This window comes from Microcaecilia unicolor, chromosome 9 (genome assembly GCF_901765095.1).
Source record: "Microcaecilia unicolor chromosome 9, aMicUni1.1, whole genome shotgun sequence".
Lineage (NCBI taxonomy): Eukaryota > Metazoa > Chordata > Amphibia > Gymnophiona > Siphonopidae > Microcaecilia > Microcaecilia unicolor.
The window spans coordinates 111,336,172-111,357,532 of NC_044039.1; the positions used below are offsets into that span (position 1 = coordinate 111,336,172).

Consider the following 21,361-nt stretch of genomic DNA (forward strand, 5'->3'; position numbering starts at 1 on the left):
ATTCCCTCCAGCATGTTTTTTTGGAGGATGTGTTGATTCTCTCCAGGAGGCGCGTGTGTTCCCCTCCAGTTCTATAAATAGGAGGATGAGTTCATTCCCTCCAGTGTGTTGGGAGGATGTGTGATTCCCTCCAGGAGGCGCGTGTGTTCCCCTCCACTTATACAATAAGGAGGATGAGTTTATTCCCTCCAGGAGGATGTGCATTCCCTCCTTTATGAGTTTATGCCCTTGTGATGGGCCATCGTTAGCTGTGAGGAAAGCTCTTGTGATTCCCATTGCAGTTTGCCATACTGCTTTGGAAGCTTCAAATACTGAAGAGGCAGTGGAGCTAGCTGGCCAAGAGGGCACTTGAAAGTTTGAGTGCTCTCTATCTCCCCTGCTGGTTGATGGACATAACCCATACGTAATGGCTTCATCTGCTATGACTAAAGGAAAGAAAATTACCAAGGTAAGAACCTAATTTTCCCATTGTGAAGATCTCTAAATCCCCAGACTGGTGAAGATGCAGCACATTGTGTTGTTAAGATGGCTGAGAAATTGGTCTAATAATGCTTTCTCATGATTTTTGTTTATGAATAGGATAGTCAAAACAGGCCAATAACTTATAGGATCAGAAGAGTTGAAGGATGCCTTTTTGAACACAGGGCAAATGATAACTTCTTTTCAGTTATGGGGGATATTCCTAGTAGTAGAATAGAATTAACCAGAGCATTGCGGGCAAACCTTTTAATAAGGGAGGAGGGCATGGGGTCGAGAGTGACCAATACAGTTGAACTGGTACTCAGGACCTTAGCAAGTAAAAGGAGGTAACCTCCTGGAAGGAGCTCCATAGTCCTCTGAAAGTAGGACTGAATTCAAGTTCTGGGACAAAAGTAAGTGAGACATCTCTAATTTTCTTGTAGATTGGGTAGAGGTGAAGAAAGCTGTTGTGAATTCCACATCATCTGTAAAGCAGGGACATGGTCTTCCGTCCATACTTTACTTCACATTACTGCCTCCACCAGGCTTGAGGAGTAGACATTGCCTTTGGTCAAACTGTTCTGACTTATCTGTCTCTTTCTGTGGTCTGCTCTCAAGATTGCAAAAAGTTCAAACGGTTTGAATAGCCCTAAACTTGCAATTTACTCGTGTGCCTGATTTAGTCCTGCTTGTCGATAGAAAAAAATCAGTGTTGCTCACCTGTTACAGATGTTTTGTATAGATAACAGGATTGATCAAGCATTTAATCTTTCACCTGAGTTGCATCATGGCTAATTAAAAAAAACAAAACAACCTTTTTAGGTATGACTGGTCTTATTACGATTGTTTGTTTTCCTGTCATATACTGGAGTTCTTTTCCTTGTGTTATATGTTACCATTGTGTTTATTGTAAATTGCCCTGAACTGTTCATCTCAGTGAGGACTGAGGAGACCACTGTTTACAAGAAGAACTGATCATTCTCAGAATGCTGATGTGAAGTTCTGAATAGTAAGAGACCAGTTCTATCCCTGTTCTGTTGAATGATGTCAACCATTGTGTGCCTAATCAGTCCTGCTGTCTGTAGAAAATGTTATAAATGAGCAACATTGCTGTGTTTCAGTTTTATAAAATATAGCAGGATGGCTTCTTTTCCTGTATTCTAGTCCACATAAGCTTTCCATTTTATTGTGATAAAACTCCCATGAGTAAATTGACTATAAACAGGAAGTTATGCATATATGTTAGAAAAAGTGTGCTGGAAAAATTGACAAGCACATGTCATTGCCTAAAAGAAAAAGTGTCTTTTATATGCAGGTTTTGCATGAAAGAGGTGTATATTTCAGTACACTGCTGAAAGTTGTTCTTCAATTCCAGACTGTTTTGATATTTTACTATGTTATTTAAAAAAAAAATTAAAGTACATTCAATTTCTTCTCTTTTCTCTATTTTACATCAAACACACATGCAACACCTTTGCTTTCAAGAGACATTATACACATGTTCAGATACTCCATTTCTCCTTGTCTGAAATGCACATACAACCCACTTCCTTACATCACACAGGTATTCTCTATTTCATACCTGCCCGCACAAAGAATAACAATATGTTTCCATCTTATAGGGCTCTGCCTACAGCTGGCAGGCAGGGTAAAGAAAGTTCCTACATGTATTACCCCCCGGCAACAGCATAGGTTTTCAGGTGAGGGGAAAACACGGCCTGACCAGAAAAGGAGGGAAATCCCAGACAAACAGATTTCATGCACTATTATGGAAAATCCCCAAGGACAGACCAGGATCCTGACTTAGCTCAGGCCCCCGGCTGACTAAACAATATAATTTGGAAGGATACAGGTTGCAGCTGGGAGGGGGAGGAGTCTCTGTGAAGGAGGAAACAGAACGTGCAGGAACAGAGATGGAGTGCCCTGAGGAGGGACTCTTTCCATCTACCCCAGAGATCACAACCCCAGAAGAGGAGGAACAGATGGAGGTAGCACCAGAGGAGTGAAGGAAACCAGCTGCAGGGAGTTTCAGTGGCTGGGCAAGCTTTGCAATTGTTTGTTTTTCTCCACACACATTCCCCATGGGAGGACCGGAGCCAGTTTACCGGTAAAGTGGGAGGTAGGGGACAAGCCCCTGCTGAAACTACACTGGGGCTGTCAGCAAAGCAGTGTGGAAAAACTGTTAACTAATGTTGGACTGTTGAACTGCAAATTGAACTATTTAAACTAGGAATTGAACTGTAGGAACTGAGAAATGAACCTTATTTGATGAGCCATAGTTACAGTGGTGGAAATAAGTATTTGATCCCTTGCTGATTTTGTAAGTTTGCCCACTGACAAAGACATGAGCAGCCCATAATTGAAGGGTAGGTTATTGGTAACAGTGAGAGATAGCACATCACAAATTAAATCCGGAAAATCACATTGTGGAAAGTATATGAATTTATTTGCATTCTGCAGAGGGAAATAAGTATTTGATCCCCCACCAACCAGTAAGAGATCTGGCCCCTACAGACCAGGTAGATGCTCCAAATCAACTCGTTACCTGCATGACAGACAGCTGTCGGCAATGGTCACCTGTATGAAAGACACCTGTCCACAGACTCAGTGAATCAGTCAGACTCTAACCTCTACAAAATGGCCAAGAGCAAGGAGCTGTCTAAGGATGTCAGGGACAAGATCATACACCTGCACAAGGCTGGAATGGGCTACAAAACCATCAGTAAGACGCTGGGCGAGAAGGAGACAACTGTTGGTGCCATAGTAAGAAAATGGAAGAAGTACAAAATGACTGTCAATCGACAAAGATCTGGGGCTCCACGCAAAATCTCACCTCGTGGGGTATCCTTGATCATGAGGAAGGTTAGAAATCAGCCTACAACTACAAGGGGGGAACTTGTCAATGATCTCAAGGCAGCTGGGACCACTGTCACCACGAAAACCATTGGTAACACATTACGACATAACGGATTGCAATCCTGCAGTGCCCGCAAGGTCCCCCTGCTCCGGAAGGCACATGTGACGGCCCGTCTGAAGTTTGCCAGTGAACACCTGGATGATGCCGAGAGTGATTGGGAGAAGGTGCTGTGGTCAGATGAGACAAAAATTGAGCTCTTTGGCATGAACTCAACTCGCCGTGTTTGGAGGAAGAGAAATGCTGCCTATGACCCAAAGAACACCGTCCCCACTGTCAAGCATGGAGGTGGAAATGTTATGTTTTGGGGGTGTTTCTCTGCTAAGGGCACAGGACTACTTCACCGCATCAATGGGAGAATGGATGGGGCCATGTACCGTACAATTCTGAGTGACAACCTCCTTCCCTCCGCCAGGGCCTTAAAAATGGGTCGTGGCTGGGTCTTCCAGCACGACAATGACCCAAAACATACAGCCAAGGCAACAAAGGAGTGGCTCAGGAAGAAGCACATTAGGGTCATGGAGTGGCCTAGCCAGTCACCAGACCTTAATCCCATTGAAAACTTATGGAGGGAGCTGAAGCTGCGAGTTGCCAAGCGACAGCCCAGAACTCTTAATGATTTAGAGATGATCTGCAAAGAGGAGTGGACCAAAATTCCTCCTGACATGTGTGCAAACCTCATCATCAACTACAGAAGACGTCTGACCGCTATGCTTGCCAACAAGGGTTTTGCCACCAAGTATTAGGTCTTGTTTGCCAGAGGGATTAAATACTTATTTCCCTCTGCAGAATGCAAATAAATTCATATACTTTCCACAATGTGATTTTCCGGATTTAATTTGTGATGTGCTATCTCTCACTGTTACCAATAACCTACCCTTCAATTATGGGCTGCTCATGTCTTTGTCAGTGGGCAAACTTACAAAATCAGCAAGGGATCAAATACTTATTTCCACCACTGTAGGCTGGGGGCTACTCTTTGTTGTGTGTCAGGGAGATTGAACTCTGCACTGAGCTGTGTGGGATTTGGAAGTGGACTTCTAAAGTTCCTGAGAAAATTCAAGCTATACTTAAGACATTGTTTAAACATGCTCAGTGCCAAAAGACTTTATTGGAAAGGAGGAAGGCTGAAGTTTGCCTTTCCTTCTTGGTTTGCTATTAAGAATATACGCAGCATAGTACTTTACCTTGTGGCAGAACTATTTTCTTTTGGGAGAAGCAAGACTAAAATCCCAGACAAAATTTTGGAATATCAGGATTGTAGTTGTCAGTATTTTGTGTGGATTTTGTTTTGTATCTTGGAGGCTTGCTTTGCAGCAGCCTCATACCCAAGCCAGGAAAGACTCCATACTAGCTTCTGTGAACCCTTACAGCCAAGTTACTCACTACAAAAAAAAAAAAAAAATATATATATATAAAGCCAAACTTCTCTCTCACATACACACAAACACCCCTTTCATGCTTGCACAAAGAGCAAGCTCTTTATTGAAACAGACACGACACTTCAACACATGGTCTTCTCTTAACCTACAGAAATTCAGCCTCTCCGTGTCTCGCACAAATACATTTTGGGAACTTACATGGTGTAAAGAATGTTTTTGAAAATTTCATGCACTTCATGGTGTATATCATTCAATCTTATTTCAGGATTTTATTATGATGATAAATTCAATAATGGTTTTGAATTAGCAGCCACATAAGCTCTATTTCCTTTTCACTTCTGACTGGAGCAAGAGATTTTATCATTTTTAATATTATCTTAATTATTCTGTTTTGTTTCTAGTGAATATTTGGCAATCTTCAAAAAAACCGTGGCAATGCATGAAGTATTCTTGTGTCGTGTGGCAGCACATCCCATTTTGAGAAAAGATTTAAATTTTCATGTCTTTCTGGAATACAATCAGGATGTGAGTATGCTCATTGTGGTGGCTTTGTTTTATTTTTATTATAAAATAAATTGGAAAAAGATTTGACTGGGAACTCTTCATCCACTGAGAGGTTTAGTTTTGTGTTCATGAACTTTTGCCTTTAGCCTTCTATCACCTGTAAATCAATGTTCTTTAAATGGGTTTTTGACACCTGTCCCAGGGATGCTAAAATCAGGCTAGGATAGCCACAGTGAATTTGCATATTCTGGATCTAAATGCATGCAGGTTTCTCATGGATATCCCAAAAACATGACATGCTGTGGAGTCTCTCAGAAAGTTTTGGAAACCCTGTCCTAAAGTCATATATTCCTTACACCAAGTAAATAAAAACTCTTGAACTGAGTAAATTGTTGCACATGATTGTCCTGCAGCATATGGTGAGCATCATAAAATCTGGTTTGCCAAACACTTAACTAGGTTGTGATAAGCAACGCAAAGGAGATGGCGGCCAGGAAAATTCAAGCAGCTAAAACTTGTATCTGATGTGTTTTTCTTCCCTTCTCTGAAGACATGATGAATTACTTAATCCTGCTGATGGTCGTACAGCTTTGACATGGAGTATCCGTCTAGAACCTCCCAGAAAAAGTAAGATAGCCTTTACAGTTGTGGGAATCCCTAGTTATTTTCCACCCAGACATGTTTCTCACTGACCTCTACAGTTAGTTGCTGCTTTAGTTTTTCAAAGTTATTCATTTTCAGGCAAAAGTGTGCCTTGACGGTGTTTTTCTCTCTCTTGGTAGTGGTAGTCAAGTTTACCATTGGCTGTCAGATCTTTATAGCTGTGGAGCTCCTTTTTTTTTTTTTTCCTACTTGGACTATGTTTTTTCAAAGTTTCTTCATCTTTTTATTTCACATCTATTTTGTCTGATATTGGCAAAAAAGAAAGCTATTGACCTCAAGAAGTGCTCACACCATGGGCAAAAGAAGTCCTTAACAGACCACTATAAGACCTGTTACATATGATCCTTACACAAGCACTTGTCATATTGCAGTGTCTGTCCTAGGAAGTTACTAAGGATTACCAGGATCAGCAAGATAAAATTACTTCGTCGTCTTGAAGAAACGAAGAAAAGGTTCAGATCCACAGAACTAGTGACAAAGCATCAAGAAACACAAGTACTGTGAAGCCCCATCAGTTGTAGAGTTCATAGTAAACCTTCATTTCAGACTAACATATTTTAGGGAGGCTGAGGTTTTATTCAAACCACTGTCAACTGTTACACACATCCTGACATTTAGATATTTTTAGATAATATCAGAAGGCTACAGATTGGAGAAATTCCTGTTAGGTGCCAAATTGCCCACCGAAGAAAACATGGGCTCGCTGGAGATCTTGTCCCTTTTGCAGGCCAAACTGCTCAAATCTGTCCAACCACAGCAAAGAGAAGAGTGTGTTTTCTCAAAGAAAACAGTATACCATTCTATCCTTGACCTAAGTGCCTTGAAAAATATCTTGTGGGAGAGATTCAAGATTCTTAACTTAAGAATCTTATTACCCTTTCCAAATGAGAGACTGACTGACTCTGCTCTCTACATCTAAAGGAAGGTTATACCCACATAGAGATACTTCCTGTAACCTAGATGTATCTTTCTCAGAGTAGATATGGGATTCATCACATCCTGTACTAAACTGCCTTTTGGCCTACCATCTGCTCCTTAGATATTTACAAAATACCTGACTATTGTGGCATTTTTATGGAAATTACAGATGCATGGATGCATGTGTTTACTGATATGGATAATTGTGTGGCAAAGGACTACTCTCAAAAGCAAAAATAAATCTATGTGCATTACTATCCAGTTGCCGGAGTTACTAACTTTATCAACTTTTCTAAGTTCAAACTGAGCTTGTAGTCCCAAGTGGAGTTTGTAGGTGCTTATTCATCAGCCATCTTAACTACAGACTCTCTGTGGAGAAGGAAGCAAGCCAAAATCAGTAGGTATGAGTATGGGTCGTACTGAGGATAGCAGACCTTTTGGTTTCAACAGTCCACACAGTTTCCATATAGTATCTCTATAAATGGAGGTATATCTTAGTGGTTAGAACTGTGGGCTCACAGCTAGGGAAACTTGGGTTCAAATCTTGTTCCTTGTGTTCTTGGGCAGTCACTTCACCTTCCAGTGCCTCAGGTATAAACTTAGATTGTTAGATCTCCGAGACATCAAAATACCTGCAGTACCCGAATGTAACTCACCTTGAACTTGGATTGAAAAAGCAAGTTGTTAAATCTAAATTCATATGAAATATGTCCAATGAACATTAAAGGCCCAATGAAATCAAGCCATTTAAGAAATCAGGATCGTATCTGTGCACCAGAAAAACTCAGAGGACTCCTTGTCTTGCTGGTTCTTCCATTCTAGTGTGACCAAAGACTTGTCTTTCCAGTCGGTCTTAAAAACCCATTTAATTCAGCTTGCCTTTAATGACAGTTTTTGAAATGCTGGAGAGGCTGGGAAGCAACTGTCAGTCAAGTCTGTAAGTTTGTTGGCTAGTTGATGGAATGAATGTAGCTCTTTCTATGTATGCTTGTTCTCCGAATGATTATGTATCTGCTATTTTCCTCTTCTATTGAATAATGGAGTTCTTTTCCTTTCTGTTTTATTTTGCTTGTGCTCCGTCTTGCTGTGTTGTCATGAAATGGCGGTATATCAAATAAATAAAACTATAAAACATAGTCATAAGCCATGATGAGACTAACCACATATGTGCCGAACATGGGCTGAGGATCTCATTTAAATGGGCTCCAGCCCCAGGATACCCTGCCCGCTTCTGGTGCTAGGAGTAATTTCCTCATTGTCCTTCAGTATGCGTGGGTATGCTCTCTTCTGTCAACAGATGGAGACTGAACTACTAGTTTAACATCTTCACCAATAAAGGGTCCTTTGCTGCCCATAACTTGCTAAAATTACTCAGTGTTCAGCAGATGGTAGACTGGCTCCTGTGCAGTCTGGCTTAACCTTGTAGAAATGAAGAGGTCTAAAGAGATTTGGGTGAGTTGTTTTTTTTTCTCTTCCCCCCCCCCCTTTATAGTGTATACCATGCATGGCCCCCCACATTGAAGGGTGAGGAGAGGGGGAGCACTGAGGCCACTTGATAACAGTGATCATAATGTGTTCAGATTTGATATCTGCTTTGGAGTAAGTACACACAGGAAATCTAATACGTTAGCGTTTAACTTTCAAAAAGGAGACTATGATAAAATGAGAAAATGGTGAAAAAAAAAAGGAGCAGCTGCAAAGGTCAAAAATTTACATCAGGCGTGGATGATGTTAAAAAATACCATCCTGGAAGCCCAGGCCAAATATATTCCGTGTATTAAAAAAGAAGGAAGGAAGACCAAATGACAGCCGACATGGTTAAAAAGTGAGGTGAAGGAACCAATTAGAGCTAAAAGAAATTCCTTCAGAAAATGGAAGAAGAAACAGACTGAAAATAATAAGAACCAGCATAAGGAATGGCAAGTCAAATTCAAAACGCTGATAAGGAAGGCAAAGAGAGACTTTGAGAAAAAGATTGCATTGGAGGCAAAAACACATAACTTTTTTTTTTTTTTTGGGGGGGGGGGGGGTATATTAAAAGCAAGAAGCCGGCAAAAGAATTGGTTGGAGCACTAGATGACCGAGGGGTAAAAGGGGCATTTGAGGAAGACAAAGCCATAGCAGAGAGATTAAATGAATTCTTTGCTTTGATCTTTACCAAGGAAGATTTGGGAGAGATACTGGTGCCACAAAAGGTATTCAAAGCTGACAAGTCAGAGAAACTGAATGAAATCTCTATAAACCTAGAGGATGTAATGGCGCAATTTGACAAATTAAAGAGTAGCAAATGTCCTGAACCGGATGGTATTCATCTCTGAGTACTGATAGAATTGAAAAATGAACTTGCGGAACTACTGTTAGTAATATTTAATTTATCTTTAAAATCAGGCATGGTTCTGGAAGATTGGCGGGTGGCCAATTTAACGCCGATTTAAAAAAAAAAAAAAAAAAAAAAAAAAAAAGGTTCCAGAGGTGATCTGGGAAATTATAGACCGGTGAGCCTGACATCAGTGCTGGGCAAAATGGTAGAAGCTATTATAAAACAAAATTACTGAGCATATTCAAAAACATGGATTATTGAGACAAAGCCAACATGGATTTAATGAAGGGAAATCTTGCCTCCCCAATCTACTACATTTCTTTGAAGAGGTGAACAAACATGTGGATAAAGGTGAGCCGGTCAATATTGTGTGTCTGGATTTTCAAGACATTTGACAGAGTACCTCATGAAAGACTCCAGAGGAAATTGGAAAGTCATGGGATAGGAGGTAGTGTCCTATTGTAGAGTAAAAACTGGTTATTGAATAGAAAATAGAGTGGGATTAAATGGTCAGTATTCTCAATGGAGAAAGGTAGATAGTGGGGTTCTGCAGGGGTCTGTGTTGGGACCACTGCTTTTTAACATATTTATAAATGATCTAGAGATGGGAATAACTAGTGAGGTAATAAGATTTGTTGATGATATAAAATTATTCAAAGTTGTTAAATTGCAAGAGGATTGTGAAAAATTACAAGAGGACCTTAGGAGACTGTGAGACTGGGCATCCAAATGGCAGATGATGTTTAATGTGAGCAAGTGCAAAGTGATGCATGTAGGAAAGAGGAACCCGAACTATTGTTACGTGATGCAAGGTTCCACGTTAAGAGTCACCGATCAGGAAAGGGATCTAGGAGTCATCGTTGATATTACTTTGAAACCCTCTGCTCAGTGTGCAGCAGCAGCGGCAAAGAAAGCAAATAGAATGTTAGGTAATATTAGGAAAGGAATGAAAAATAAAAACGAGGATGTTATAATGCCTTTGTATCGCTCCCTGGTGCAACCACACCTTTAATACTGTGTGCTGTTCTGGTCACCGCATCTCAAAAAAGTTATAGTAGAATTAGAAAAGGTACAGAGAAGGGTGACAAAAATGATAACGGGGATGAGATGACTTCCCTGTGAGGAAAGGCTATAGCGGCTAGAGATTTTCAGCTTGGAGAAAAGACTGCTAAGGGGAGATATGATAGAGGTATATAAAATAATGAGTGGAGTAGAACGAGTAGATGTGAATCGCTTGTTGTTTCCAAAAATACTAGGACTAGGGAGGCACGCAATGAAGCTACAAAGTAGTAAATTTAAAACTAATCGGAGGAAATATTTCTTCACTCAAGGTGTAATTATACTCTAGAATTTGTTGCCAGAGAATGTGGTAAAAGCAGTTAGCGGGGTTTAAAAAAAAGGTTTGGATAGCTTCCTAAAAGAAAAGTCCGTAAGCCATTATTAAAATGGACTTGGGAAAAACCACTGCTTATTTTTAGTATAAGCTGCATAAAATGTAGTGTTTTGGGATCTTGCCAGGTACTTGTAACCTGGATTGGCCACTGTTGGAAACAGGATACTGGGCTTGATAGACCTTCGATGTGTCCCGGTATGGCAACACTTATGTATTCAGTCCCTAGAAGAAACCCACCTGGTGGATCTTCTCTACTGTATAGTGTGAGAAATTTGCCTGTCCACTACCATTGTGTATGTACGAGTTTTCCTCATGAAGGTATGGCCTGTTTGCCATGCTGAGGAACTGAACTTGGACAATCCTGCTCTGTACAGTGCCGGGGGTTCATGGCCCGGTTCTCAGGGCACGCTTAGCCAGTCGGATTTTCAGGGCACCCACAATGAATATGCATTAGTGGAGTGAAATGAGTAGACATGAATCATTTACTCTTTTCCAAAATACTTGGACTAGGAGGCATGCTATGAAACTACTAAGTAGTAAATTCAAAACAAATAAGAGAAAATATTTCTTCACTCAGAGTAATTAAACTCTGGAATTCGTTGCCAGAGAATGTGGTGAAAGCAGTTAGCGGGATTTAAAAAAGGTTTGGATAATTTCCTGAAAGAAAAGTCCATAAGCCATTATTAAGATGGATGTGGGAAAATCCACCGTTTGTAGGATAAGCAGCATACTTTTACTCTGGTTTTTGGTTGAATGTCTTTATATAAGCAATTATTTTTGAAAATGTATATAAAAATGAAGAAGAATGAATCAATCAATGAATAGCAGATTTGGATAATATTGAATTCTATTGAGAGGACATGCTGAGATAGACCGAAGGTCCATCAAGCCCAGCATCCTGTCTCCAACAGTGGCCAATCCGGGTCACAAGTACCCGTCAAGTTCCCAGAACAGCAAACCAGATTTTACGCTGTTTATCCTAGAATATGAGTAGATTTTCACAAGTCCATCTTGGCTTATGGACTTTTCTTTTAGGAAATTATCCAAACTTTTTTAAACTCTGCTAAGCTAACTGCTTTTACCACATTCTTTGGCAATGAATTCCAGCGTTTAATTTTTCATTAAGTGAATAAATATTTTCTCCAATTTGTTTTAAATTTACTACTTAGTAGCTTGTTTGCGTGCCCCCTACTGCTAGTATTTTTGGAAAGAGTAAACAAGCGGTTCACATCTACCTGTTCCACTCCACTCAGAATTTTATAAACCTCTATCATAGCTCCCCTCAGCCATCTCTTCCCCAAACTGAAGAGCCCTAACCGTTTTAGCCTTTCCTTATAGGGAAGTCATCCCATCCCTTTTATCATTTTCGATACAAATGCATTATAATAGTCTCAGTTTTGTTTTCCATTCCTTTCCTAATAATTCCTAACATTCTGTTTACTTTCTTAGCCACCGCTGCACATTGAGCAGAGGGTTTCAACGTATCATCAACGATGACACCTAGATAAGGAAAAGTTGTTCAAGAAAAGCAGGTAGGCTAAAGGGTGTGTGGTACAGTTTCTGCAGGAAATAGGATGTGTGGTCAATCCAATCTAGAGCAAACTATGCCTGTCCCAGATTTTGGAATATCTAGGAGCATGATTTGATACGCTTCTGGGCAAAGTATTCCTTCCAGATGGAAGAATACAGAAACTTCGAGCAAAAGTGAGGAGTCTGGGCAAACTGTTGAAGCCTATTGCTTGGGATTACCCTCAAGTGTTGGGGCCCATGACGGCAACCATAAAAGTGGTACCATGGACCAGAGCTCACATGCTGGACCCCCCAGAAAGAGAATCTGGAGTTCACTTGTCCCCTTTAAGGATAGGCAAGGGACAGTCTGTCATGGTGGCTGTGCCGGGCAATCTGGAGCTTCCATCCTGGATTCTAGTGACAACAGATACCAGCTTGAGCAGTTGGAGGGTGCATTTTCTGGGCAAGGTGGTTCTAGAATGGTGAACAGAGTAACGCATCTTAGCAGATCAAGAGTCTAGAGGCAAAAAGCCATATGGCTTGCCCTTCTGGCCCTCCAACCAATAGTTCAGAACAAGACAGTGAGTCTTATCTAACAATGCAACAGCAGTGGATTATACCAGTGAGCAGGACAGCACCAAGAGTTTCCAGGCATCAGAAGAAATGAAGGTGGTCATGGACTAGGTGGGAAAGAATGTGTTAAGTCTTTCAGTGCCATATGTAGCTAGGGTTGATAACATTACTGTACACAGCCTTGAGTGAATTGCTTCAAAAAGGCGGTAAATAAATTTTAATAAATATATAGGGGTGGAATCGCTCGAAATTCAGGAGAGTAAACTCTATCAGAAGATGTCTTCCAAGTCATAGTGAGACATTGGGAAATGTCAGTGATGGAGAAGGAAGATACGATAAAGACGTTCAAATACTTCCATGGCATAAATGGAGAGGAAGTAAGTGTCTTTCAATTGAAAGAAAGCTCTGGAATAAGGGTGCATAGGATAAAGTTGAAAGGAAATAGACTCAGGAGTAATCTGAGGAAATACTTCTTTATGGAACAGGGTGGTGGATGTATGGAACAGTGTGCTGGTGGAGGTGGTGGAGAAAAGGATTGTATGTAGTTTCAAGTTTATTTAGTCTTTGATATACCCAATGAGACAACTTTCTGGGTGGTATACATAGAAACCATAATTTAAATTATCTACTATAATAATTTGCACCTCCAATGTTCTGAAGCTCTCGGTTCGTAATGTCTGAAGCCTTTCGGTGACGTCACCGTGTTGCCAGGGAAACCGCGACAGCTTCAGAACGTTGGAGGTGCAACTCCTTTCCACCCCTCCCCCCCCCCCCCCCCCCCCCCCGTGCAAAGTGATGGCTCTGTTCCTTCCCCCCCCAGTCTGCAGGTGTGACATTGCTTCCTTCACCTCGCTACCCGTGGTTTTGGTACCTCTCTCTCGCTTCCTCTTCCCAACAGTGTTGCACAGTGTACGGGATTCTTCGGGGCAGGCAGGAAAGATCCCCAGTCTTGCCTGCCCGCTGCCAGCACTGACCCTCCCTCGCTGCCGGATCGCTCTTTAAAAATGGCCACCGAGACTTCCAGCGGCGGCCTCGCAAGACTTCTGCTGAAGTCTCGACGGCCGTTTTGAAGAGCGATGCAGTAGCGCCACGGGAGAGTCAGCGCCGGCCGCGGGCAGGAAAGACTGGGGATCTTTCCTGCCTGTCCCGAAGAATCCATTGAACAACCTGGGTGGCTGGAGTGGGGGCAGGGGAGTGAGGAGAATCGCTGGGTATGGGTGGCTGGAGGGGGGGGGGCAGGGGAGAGAAGACAATCACTGGGTATGGGTGGCTGGAGGGGGGGGCAGGGGAGAGAAGACAATCACTGGGTATGGGTGGCTGGAGGGGGGGCAGGGGAGAGAAGACACACTGGGTATGGGTGGGGGGAGGGGAGAGACAATCTGATATGGGTGACTGGAGTGGGGGGCAGGGGAGAGAACACAATCACTGGGTGTGGGTGGCTGGAGTGGGGGGCAGGGGAGAGAACACAATTGCTGGATATGGATGGGTGGCTGGAGAGGAGGGGGCAGGGGAGAGAAGACAATCGCTGGGTATGGGGTGGCTGGAGGGGGCAGGGGAGAGAAGACAATCGCTGGGTATGGATGGGTGGCTGGAGAGTGGGGGCAGGGGAGAGAAGACAATCGCTGGGCATGGATGGGTGGCTGGAGAGAGGGGGCAGGGGAGAGAAGACAATCGCTGGGCATGGATGGGTGGCTGGAGGGGGGGGCAGGGGAGAGAAGACAATCACGCACAGAGACAAACAAATGTGCTAGCGCCCGTTTCATTTCTAACAGAAACGGGCCTTTTTCTCTAGTAGACTATAATAAGAATGAACTTCATTCATTGATGGGAAAGAGAAGGTAGAAAAAGGAAGATAGAATAGCTGTGAATTTTGCAATACTCCAATGCTGAACCGCATGTCTCCATGAGGGAGAATATTTCTAAGACTATACAAAAATCATATACTAAAAGCATCGTGACTTTAAGAAAGCATGGGACAAGCACATAGGATATTGAGAGAGAGGAAGAGAGAGTAATGGTATGGATGGGTAGACTGGCCTTTATCTGCCATCATTTTTATTTATATGATAAGGGAAAAGAGAATGGGGATAGAATTTGATGTACTGCTTTTGTGTGGTTATAATCAAAGCAGCTTACATATTATATATAGGTTCTTACTTTGTATCTGTAGCAATGGAGGGTTACGTGACCTGTCCAGAATCATAAAGAGCTGCAGTGGGAATTAAACCCAATTCCCCATGTTCTCAGGCCGCTGCACTAACCATTAGGCTATTCCTCCACTTCAGTGGCCAGAAGTGCCAAAGTCAAAAGATTCTTCAACTGCAGAAAGGAACGGTTGTCAGAAGGGATAGATGTTCTGGTGCAACCATGACAAAAAAACAGACTGTTGTATGTGTTTCACCTGTGGCTCTTGATAGACTGGGTCATACAGAAGGTGGAGGGTCATCCTGGGTGGATCTTGATTGGCCTCCAAAACCCTGATACGGGAATCTCATAGGGTTGAAGGTAGGAGATCCTCTGAACTTGCCCAGAAAGTTTGGCTTTCTAGCTCAGTGGCCCATTCAGATGTAGAAGGTATCTCTCTTATTGCCTGGCCCTTGAAAGATCAATGGTTGAGAAAGTGTGGTTATTCAAGTAGGGTGATAAGTACCCTATTGCGATCCAGAAAGACTTCAACCGCTTTAACATTTGTCAGTTTGAAGGATCTTCCAAGCTTGGTGTCAAAACCAGCAGGCTTCTGTGGGGGAGATCCGGAGTTCCTGCTGGACAGCTTGGATAAGGGTTTGACGCTGTCGTCTCTGAGAGTCCGCTTGGTGGCCATACCCTTTTTATAGGGGTGGTGCAAGGTTGTCAATTGGCTGTTCATCCAGATGTCTCCATTCCTAAAAAGAGTGAAACACTTGAGGCCTCACAGAGACTGGTGGTCCCACCGTGGGATTTAAACGTTACTGTTAGTGTTCATGTGTGATATTTTTGGTTGTTTCTTTCCCTGTTTCCTGTGGGGTTTAATTACATCTGTGCTTTGTCAGTAGAGATATTGGCTGGTTGTGGGCTGAAGGCATTGAACCAGTGGTTCTCGGTCTCCTGTCTACTAGCAGGAGAGTGTGTATCCACATGTCTGGAGGGAATCAAGGAAATAAAATAACTGGTATCCAATAATTATCCATGCTGCATTCTAAAAATGTTCAGATGACAGTCAAGCTGTCCTGTTCCTAAACTGTATGAATAGGCATGGAGGAAAAAGCGCTATCTTCTGACAGCAATCTGATTATGGAGTTGGGCTTTTTCATATGGTCAGATCATCATGCAATTGTATTTAATGTGAAATCTTTAAAGACTATAGTTAAGAAAATTCTAGTTTCTTTTTTGAAAGATGCCCTTCATTTGAAGTGTCCTCCTTAGAAGCAGTGTTATTAATTTAGAGGTGTTGAATATCAATGATGTTGTGAATTTATGGAATGAGGCATTGTTAGAGTTATTGAATGAAATAAGTTCAAAGGAAATGCTCATATGCTCCATGGTACAATGATGAATTACAAATGTCCAAAAGATGACTTCATAAAAGTGAGCAATAATGGAGGAAATATCCTTCAAGGCCAAATTTGGAAAATATATAATTTAAAACTACAACATATTGTATTTATCAGAGCAACTGAATGCAAGGAACATGGAGAAAGGAAGAAGCTATATGTATTGTCCTGGAAAGAGAAGATGGAACCTGTATTTACATGGGTGTTATCTACAGACCTCCGACAGAAACGGAGAACCTGGACAAGGATCTGATAGAAGATATTCATAAGCTTGGTACGAAAGGGGAGGCACTAATGTTGGGAGATTTCAACTTCAACTTGCCTGATGTGGATTGTAATATAGCGTTGACAGAATTGGAAGGAGATTGTGCAAGTCTGCCAAATTGCCTTGCTCAGACAAATGGTGACGGAACTCAAGAGGGAAGGGTCAACACTGGATCTAGTGCTCACAAATGAAGGAAGTGTTTCCAGTGTCCGTGTGGGTGCCCACCTATGTAGGTAATAGTGATCATCACACAGTATGGCTTGTTATAAGAGCAAAAGCAGAGTGTAGATGCACAGAACTCAAAGTACTAGATTTTAGACGTAATAATTTTGGTAAAATGGGGGAATACCTGAAGAAGGAGCTAATGGCATGTTTAGGCATAGGTGAAATGAAAGCGCAGTTGTCCAAGTTGAAAGCTGCTATAAATATGGCAACTGATCATTACACAAGGAAAAGAAAGCAAGAGAAACAAGAAGCCTATATGGTTGTCCAATCAAGTGGCTGAAAAAATAAGGGCAAGGAGGCTTCATTCAAGAGCTACAGAAAAACGCATCAAGAGGATCACAGAAAAGATAATCGGATTAAACTCAAAGAAGTGAAGAGGGAAATACAGCTGGCGAAAGCGCAGGTGGAAGAAAATGGCAAAACATGTTGAGAGGTGACAGGACCTTTTTCAGATATATTGGGGAAAGGAGAAAAGATAAGCATGGAATTGTAAGACTAAAGGATGCTGAGAATAGCTATGTGGAAAGTGATGGGGATACAGCGAACATGCTAAACAAATTCTTCTCTTCAGTGTTCACGGAACAAAATCCTGGAGAAGGACCAAAGTCGTCTTCCAAGGGAATATCTGGGAATGGAGTGGATATTGCGCCATTCACGGAAGAAAGCGTTTATAAACAGCTTGAGAATCTGAAAATGGATAAAGCTATGGGGCCAGATGAGATACATCCCAGGATACCGAGGAAGCTCACGGGATTGAAGATGAGCTAATGTGGTCCCCTCTTCACAAAAGCGGAGACAGGGAAGAAGTGGGAAACTACAGGCCAGTAAGCCTCACATCGGTGGTAGGAAAAATATTTGAAAGATATTAATCTGCAAACAAACATTTTCCAGAGATGGGAAGGTGGTAGAACTAGAGGACATGAATGGAAGTTGAAAGGGGGCCAACTTAGGAAAAATGTCAGGAAGTATTTTTCACTGAGAGGTTGGTAGATACCTAGAATGCTCTCCCGCGGGAGATGGTACTGGATAAACACAAAGGAATCCTGATTAGAAGGAATGGATCCAAAGAAGCTAAGCTTAGAGCTTAGGTAGCAACACCGGTAATTGGGAAACAAAGCCAGTACTGGTGAGACTTCTGTGGTCTGTGCTCTGATCGTGGCTGGACAGATTCAGCTTTAGAAGTTGGAGAACAAGGCCAGTGCTGGGCAGACTTTTACAGTCTGTGCCCTGGGCATGGTTGAATAGACTTGGATGGGTTGGAGTGGAGATTTTCAGGGGCTTTGACGACTTCTTCAGAAATTTTAGAACAAGGACACTGACAGGCAAACTTCTACGATCTTTGCACTGAAAATGGCAAGGACAAATCAAGATCAGGTATACATATGAAGTATCACATACCATATGTAATGAGTTTATCTTGTAGGGCAGACTGGATGGACCATACAGGTCTTTATCGTCTGTCATTTACTATGTTGCTATCGGGCTCATTTTCAAAGCACTTAGCCTTCCAAAGTTCCATAGGTTTCTATGGAACTTTGGAAGGCTAAGTGCTTTGAAAATATGCCTCTAAGTTATGTTATTACTAGGAAAAAATGCCCGTTTCTGAGCGCAATGAAACGGGTGCTAGCAAGGGGCCCCCTCCCTCCGTCCCTCCGAGCTACTAGCCTTGTTGGGGGTTCGCGTCGCTGTGTGTGGGGAGGGTTTTTTTTTTTTTTTTTTGCTGCGCCTCCGTGGCCGTGCCTGTGGCGTTTCCGTTTCGGCCCTCGAGTGTCATAGCTCCGCCCTCGACGTCATGACGTTTTGACACGAGGGCGGTGCAGACACTCCAGGGCACACCGGATAACTCGGGCGCCTCAACTTCCGTGGAGGCTTCAGAACGTTGGGGTTGCCTTTTATATAGAGAGATGTTACTTTGCCTTTAGCAACTAAACAGCAATATTTTAATAAAATTAAAAATTCTTCATCTTGATCAAGGGAGTTCTTTTTTGCTATAGTTAATAAGTTGAGTTCTATTAACTTTAGCAGTAATCCAGTCAGGTTTACAGGATATCCATAATGAATATTAATGAGAGATTTGCATGAGGTAGAGGCAGTGCATGTAAATCTCTCTCATGAATATTCATTGTGGATATTCTGAAAACCTGACCAGCTGGGATGCCTCCAGGACCAGGTTTGGGAACCACTGACTTAAATGATCAGATCTCATGTCGTGATTTTGCATTAGGATTTTTGGATAAAATATCAAATATTACAAATTGGTTTGATTATAGTTTACCATTGGAAGTTGAGTCTGTTGAGTAATGAATCACAATGGTCAACCTTTTCTAAGGTTAGAATTGAACAAATTAAAACTTGTCTGGCTAGCATTCAGACAGGAAAGGGAATGGGACTTAATATGTTGCCTTTCTGTGGTTTTTGCAACAAAATTCAAAGAAGTTTACATAGTATATACAGGTATTTATTTGTACCTGGGGCAAAAGAGGGTTAAGTGACTTGCCCAGAGTCATAAGGAGCTGCAGTGGGAAATGAACCCAGTTCCCCAGGATCAAAGTCTGCTGCACTAACAACTAGGCTACTCCTCCTTTTTGTGTCTTTCAATCCTGTTGTCCTTCAATCATAAAAACTATGAAAGATGTATCTAATAAAGCTGTCCATCAGATTGTTAATAAATCATTGTCGGAAGGAAAAATGCCTATTGCATAGAAGAAAAGCCTCTATTAAACCTTTTACTGAAGAATACATCTTTAGATCATTACGGCTCTGGAGTATGTACACACAGAAAATCCAGTATGTTAGCATTTAACTTTCAAAAAGGAAGCTATGATAAAATGAGAAGCATAGTGAAAAAAAACAAACCTGTGAAGCTCAAAAATTTACATCAGCTGCGGATGCTGTTCAAAAATACCATCCTGGAAGCCCAGGCCAGTTATATTCCATGTATTAAAAAAAGAGGAAGGAAGACCAAGCAGCAGCCGGTATGGTAAACCTTGCTTTCTCTACCTCACCACCTCTCCCTCCACTAGTCCGTTCCCCTCTCGCTCCTTCCCCTCATTCCCTTTCCTCCTTTCCTGAAGTTACTATTGAGGAAACTGCACTTCTCCTTTCTTCCTCAAAATGTACCACCTGTTCCTCTGATCCCATTCCCACCCACCTTCTTAATGCCATCTCTCCTGCTCTTATTCCTTTTATCTGTCACATTCTCAACCTCTCACTTTCCACTGCGACTGTCCCTGCTGCCTTTAAACATGCTGTGGTCACACCTCTCCTTAAAAAGCCTTCACTCGACCCTACTTGTCCCTCTAATTACCGACCCATCTCCCTCCTTCCTTTTCTCTCCAAATTACTTGAGCGTGCTGTTCACCGCCGCTGCCTTGATTTTCTCTCCTCACATGCTATTCTTGACCCACCAATCTGGTTTTCGCCCTCTCCACTCAACCGAAACTGTGCTTACTAAAGTCTCCAATGACCTATTACTGGCTAAATCCAGAGGTCAATATTCCATCCTCATTCTTCTTGATCTTTCCGCTGCTTTTGACACTGTCGATCACAGCATACTTCTCGATACCCTGTCCTCACTTGGATTCCAGGGCTCTGTCCTTTCCTGGTTCTCTTCCTACCTCTCCCTCCGCACCTTTAGTGTTCACTCTGGTGGATCCTCTTCTACTTCTATCCCTCTGCCTGTCGGCGTACCTCAGGGTTCTGTTCTTTGTCCCCTCCTCTTTTCTATCTACACTTCTTCCCTTGGTTCATTAATCTCATCCCATGGCTTTTCCTACCATCTCTATGCTGATGACTCCCAAATCTACCTTTCTACCCCTGATATCTCACCTTGCATCCAAACCAAAGTTTCAGCGTGCTTGTCTGACATTGCTGTCTGGATGTCTCAACGCCACCTGAAATTAAATATGACCAAAACCGAGCTTCTCATTTTCCCCCCCAAACCCACCTCCCCGCTCCCCCCGTTTTCTATTTCTGTTGATGGCTCTCTCATTCTCCCTGTCTCCTCAGCTCGAAACCTTGGGGTCATCTTTGACTCTTCTCTCTCCTTCTCTGCTCATATCCAGCAGATTGCCAAGACCTGTCATTTCTTTCTTTACAACATCCGTAAAATCCGCCCCTTTTTTTCCGAGCACTCTACCAAAACCCTCATCCAAACCTTTGTCACCTCTCGTTTAGACTACTGCAATCTGCTTCTTGCTGGCCTCCCACTTAGTCACCTCTCCCCCCTCCAGTCGGTTCAAAACTCTGCTGCCCGTCTCGTCTTCCGCCAGGGTCGCTTTACTCATACTACCCCTCTCCTCAAGACCCTTCACTGGCTCCCTATCCGTTTTCGCATCCTGTTCAAACTTCTACTACTAACCTATAAATGTACTCACTCTGCTGCTCCCCAGTATCTCTCCACACTCGTCCTTCCCTACACCCCTTCCCGTGCACTCCGCTCCATGGATAAATCCTTCTTATCTGTTCCCTTCTCCACTACTGCCAACTCCAGACTTCGCGCCTTCTGTCTCGCTGCACCCTATGCCTGGAATAAACTTCCTGAGCCCCTACGTCTTGCCCCATCCTTGGCTACCTTTAAATCTAGATTGAAAACCCACCTCTTTAACATTGCTTTTGACTCGTAACCACTCGCCTCCACCTACCCTCCTCTCTTCCCTTCCCGTTCACATTAATTGATTTGATTTGCTTACTTTATTTATTTTTTT

At 42.4% G+C, this 21,361-nt stretch overlaps 1 protein-coding gene across 2 annotated transcripts in view; it reads left to right on the forward strand.

The window, feature by feature from the left end:
* SNX6 (sorting nexin 6) overlaps window positions 1-21,361 on the forward strand; it is a 165,381-nt gene that overhangs the window by 55,194 nt on the left and 88,826 nt on the right. For both annotated transcript variants that reach the window (XM_030214380.1, XM_030214379.1), the window contains exon 6: window positions 5,157-5,280. In XM_030214380.1, coding sequence (XP_030070240.1) covers window positions 5,157-5,280 — 124 coding nt within the window. The remainder of the gene's footprint in view (window positions 1-5,156; window positions 5,281-21,361) is intronic.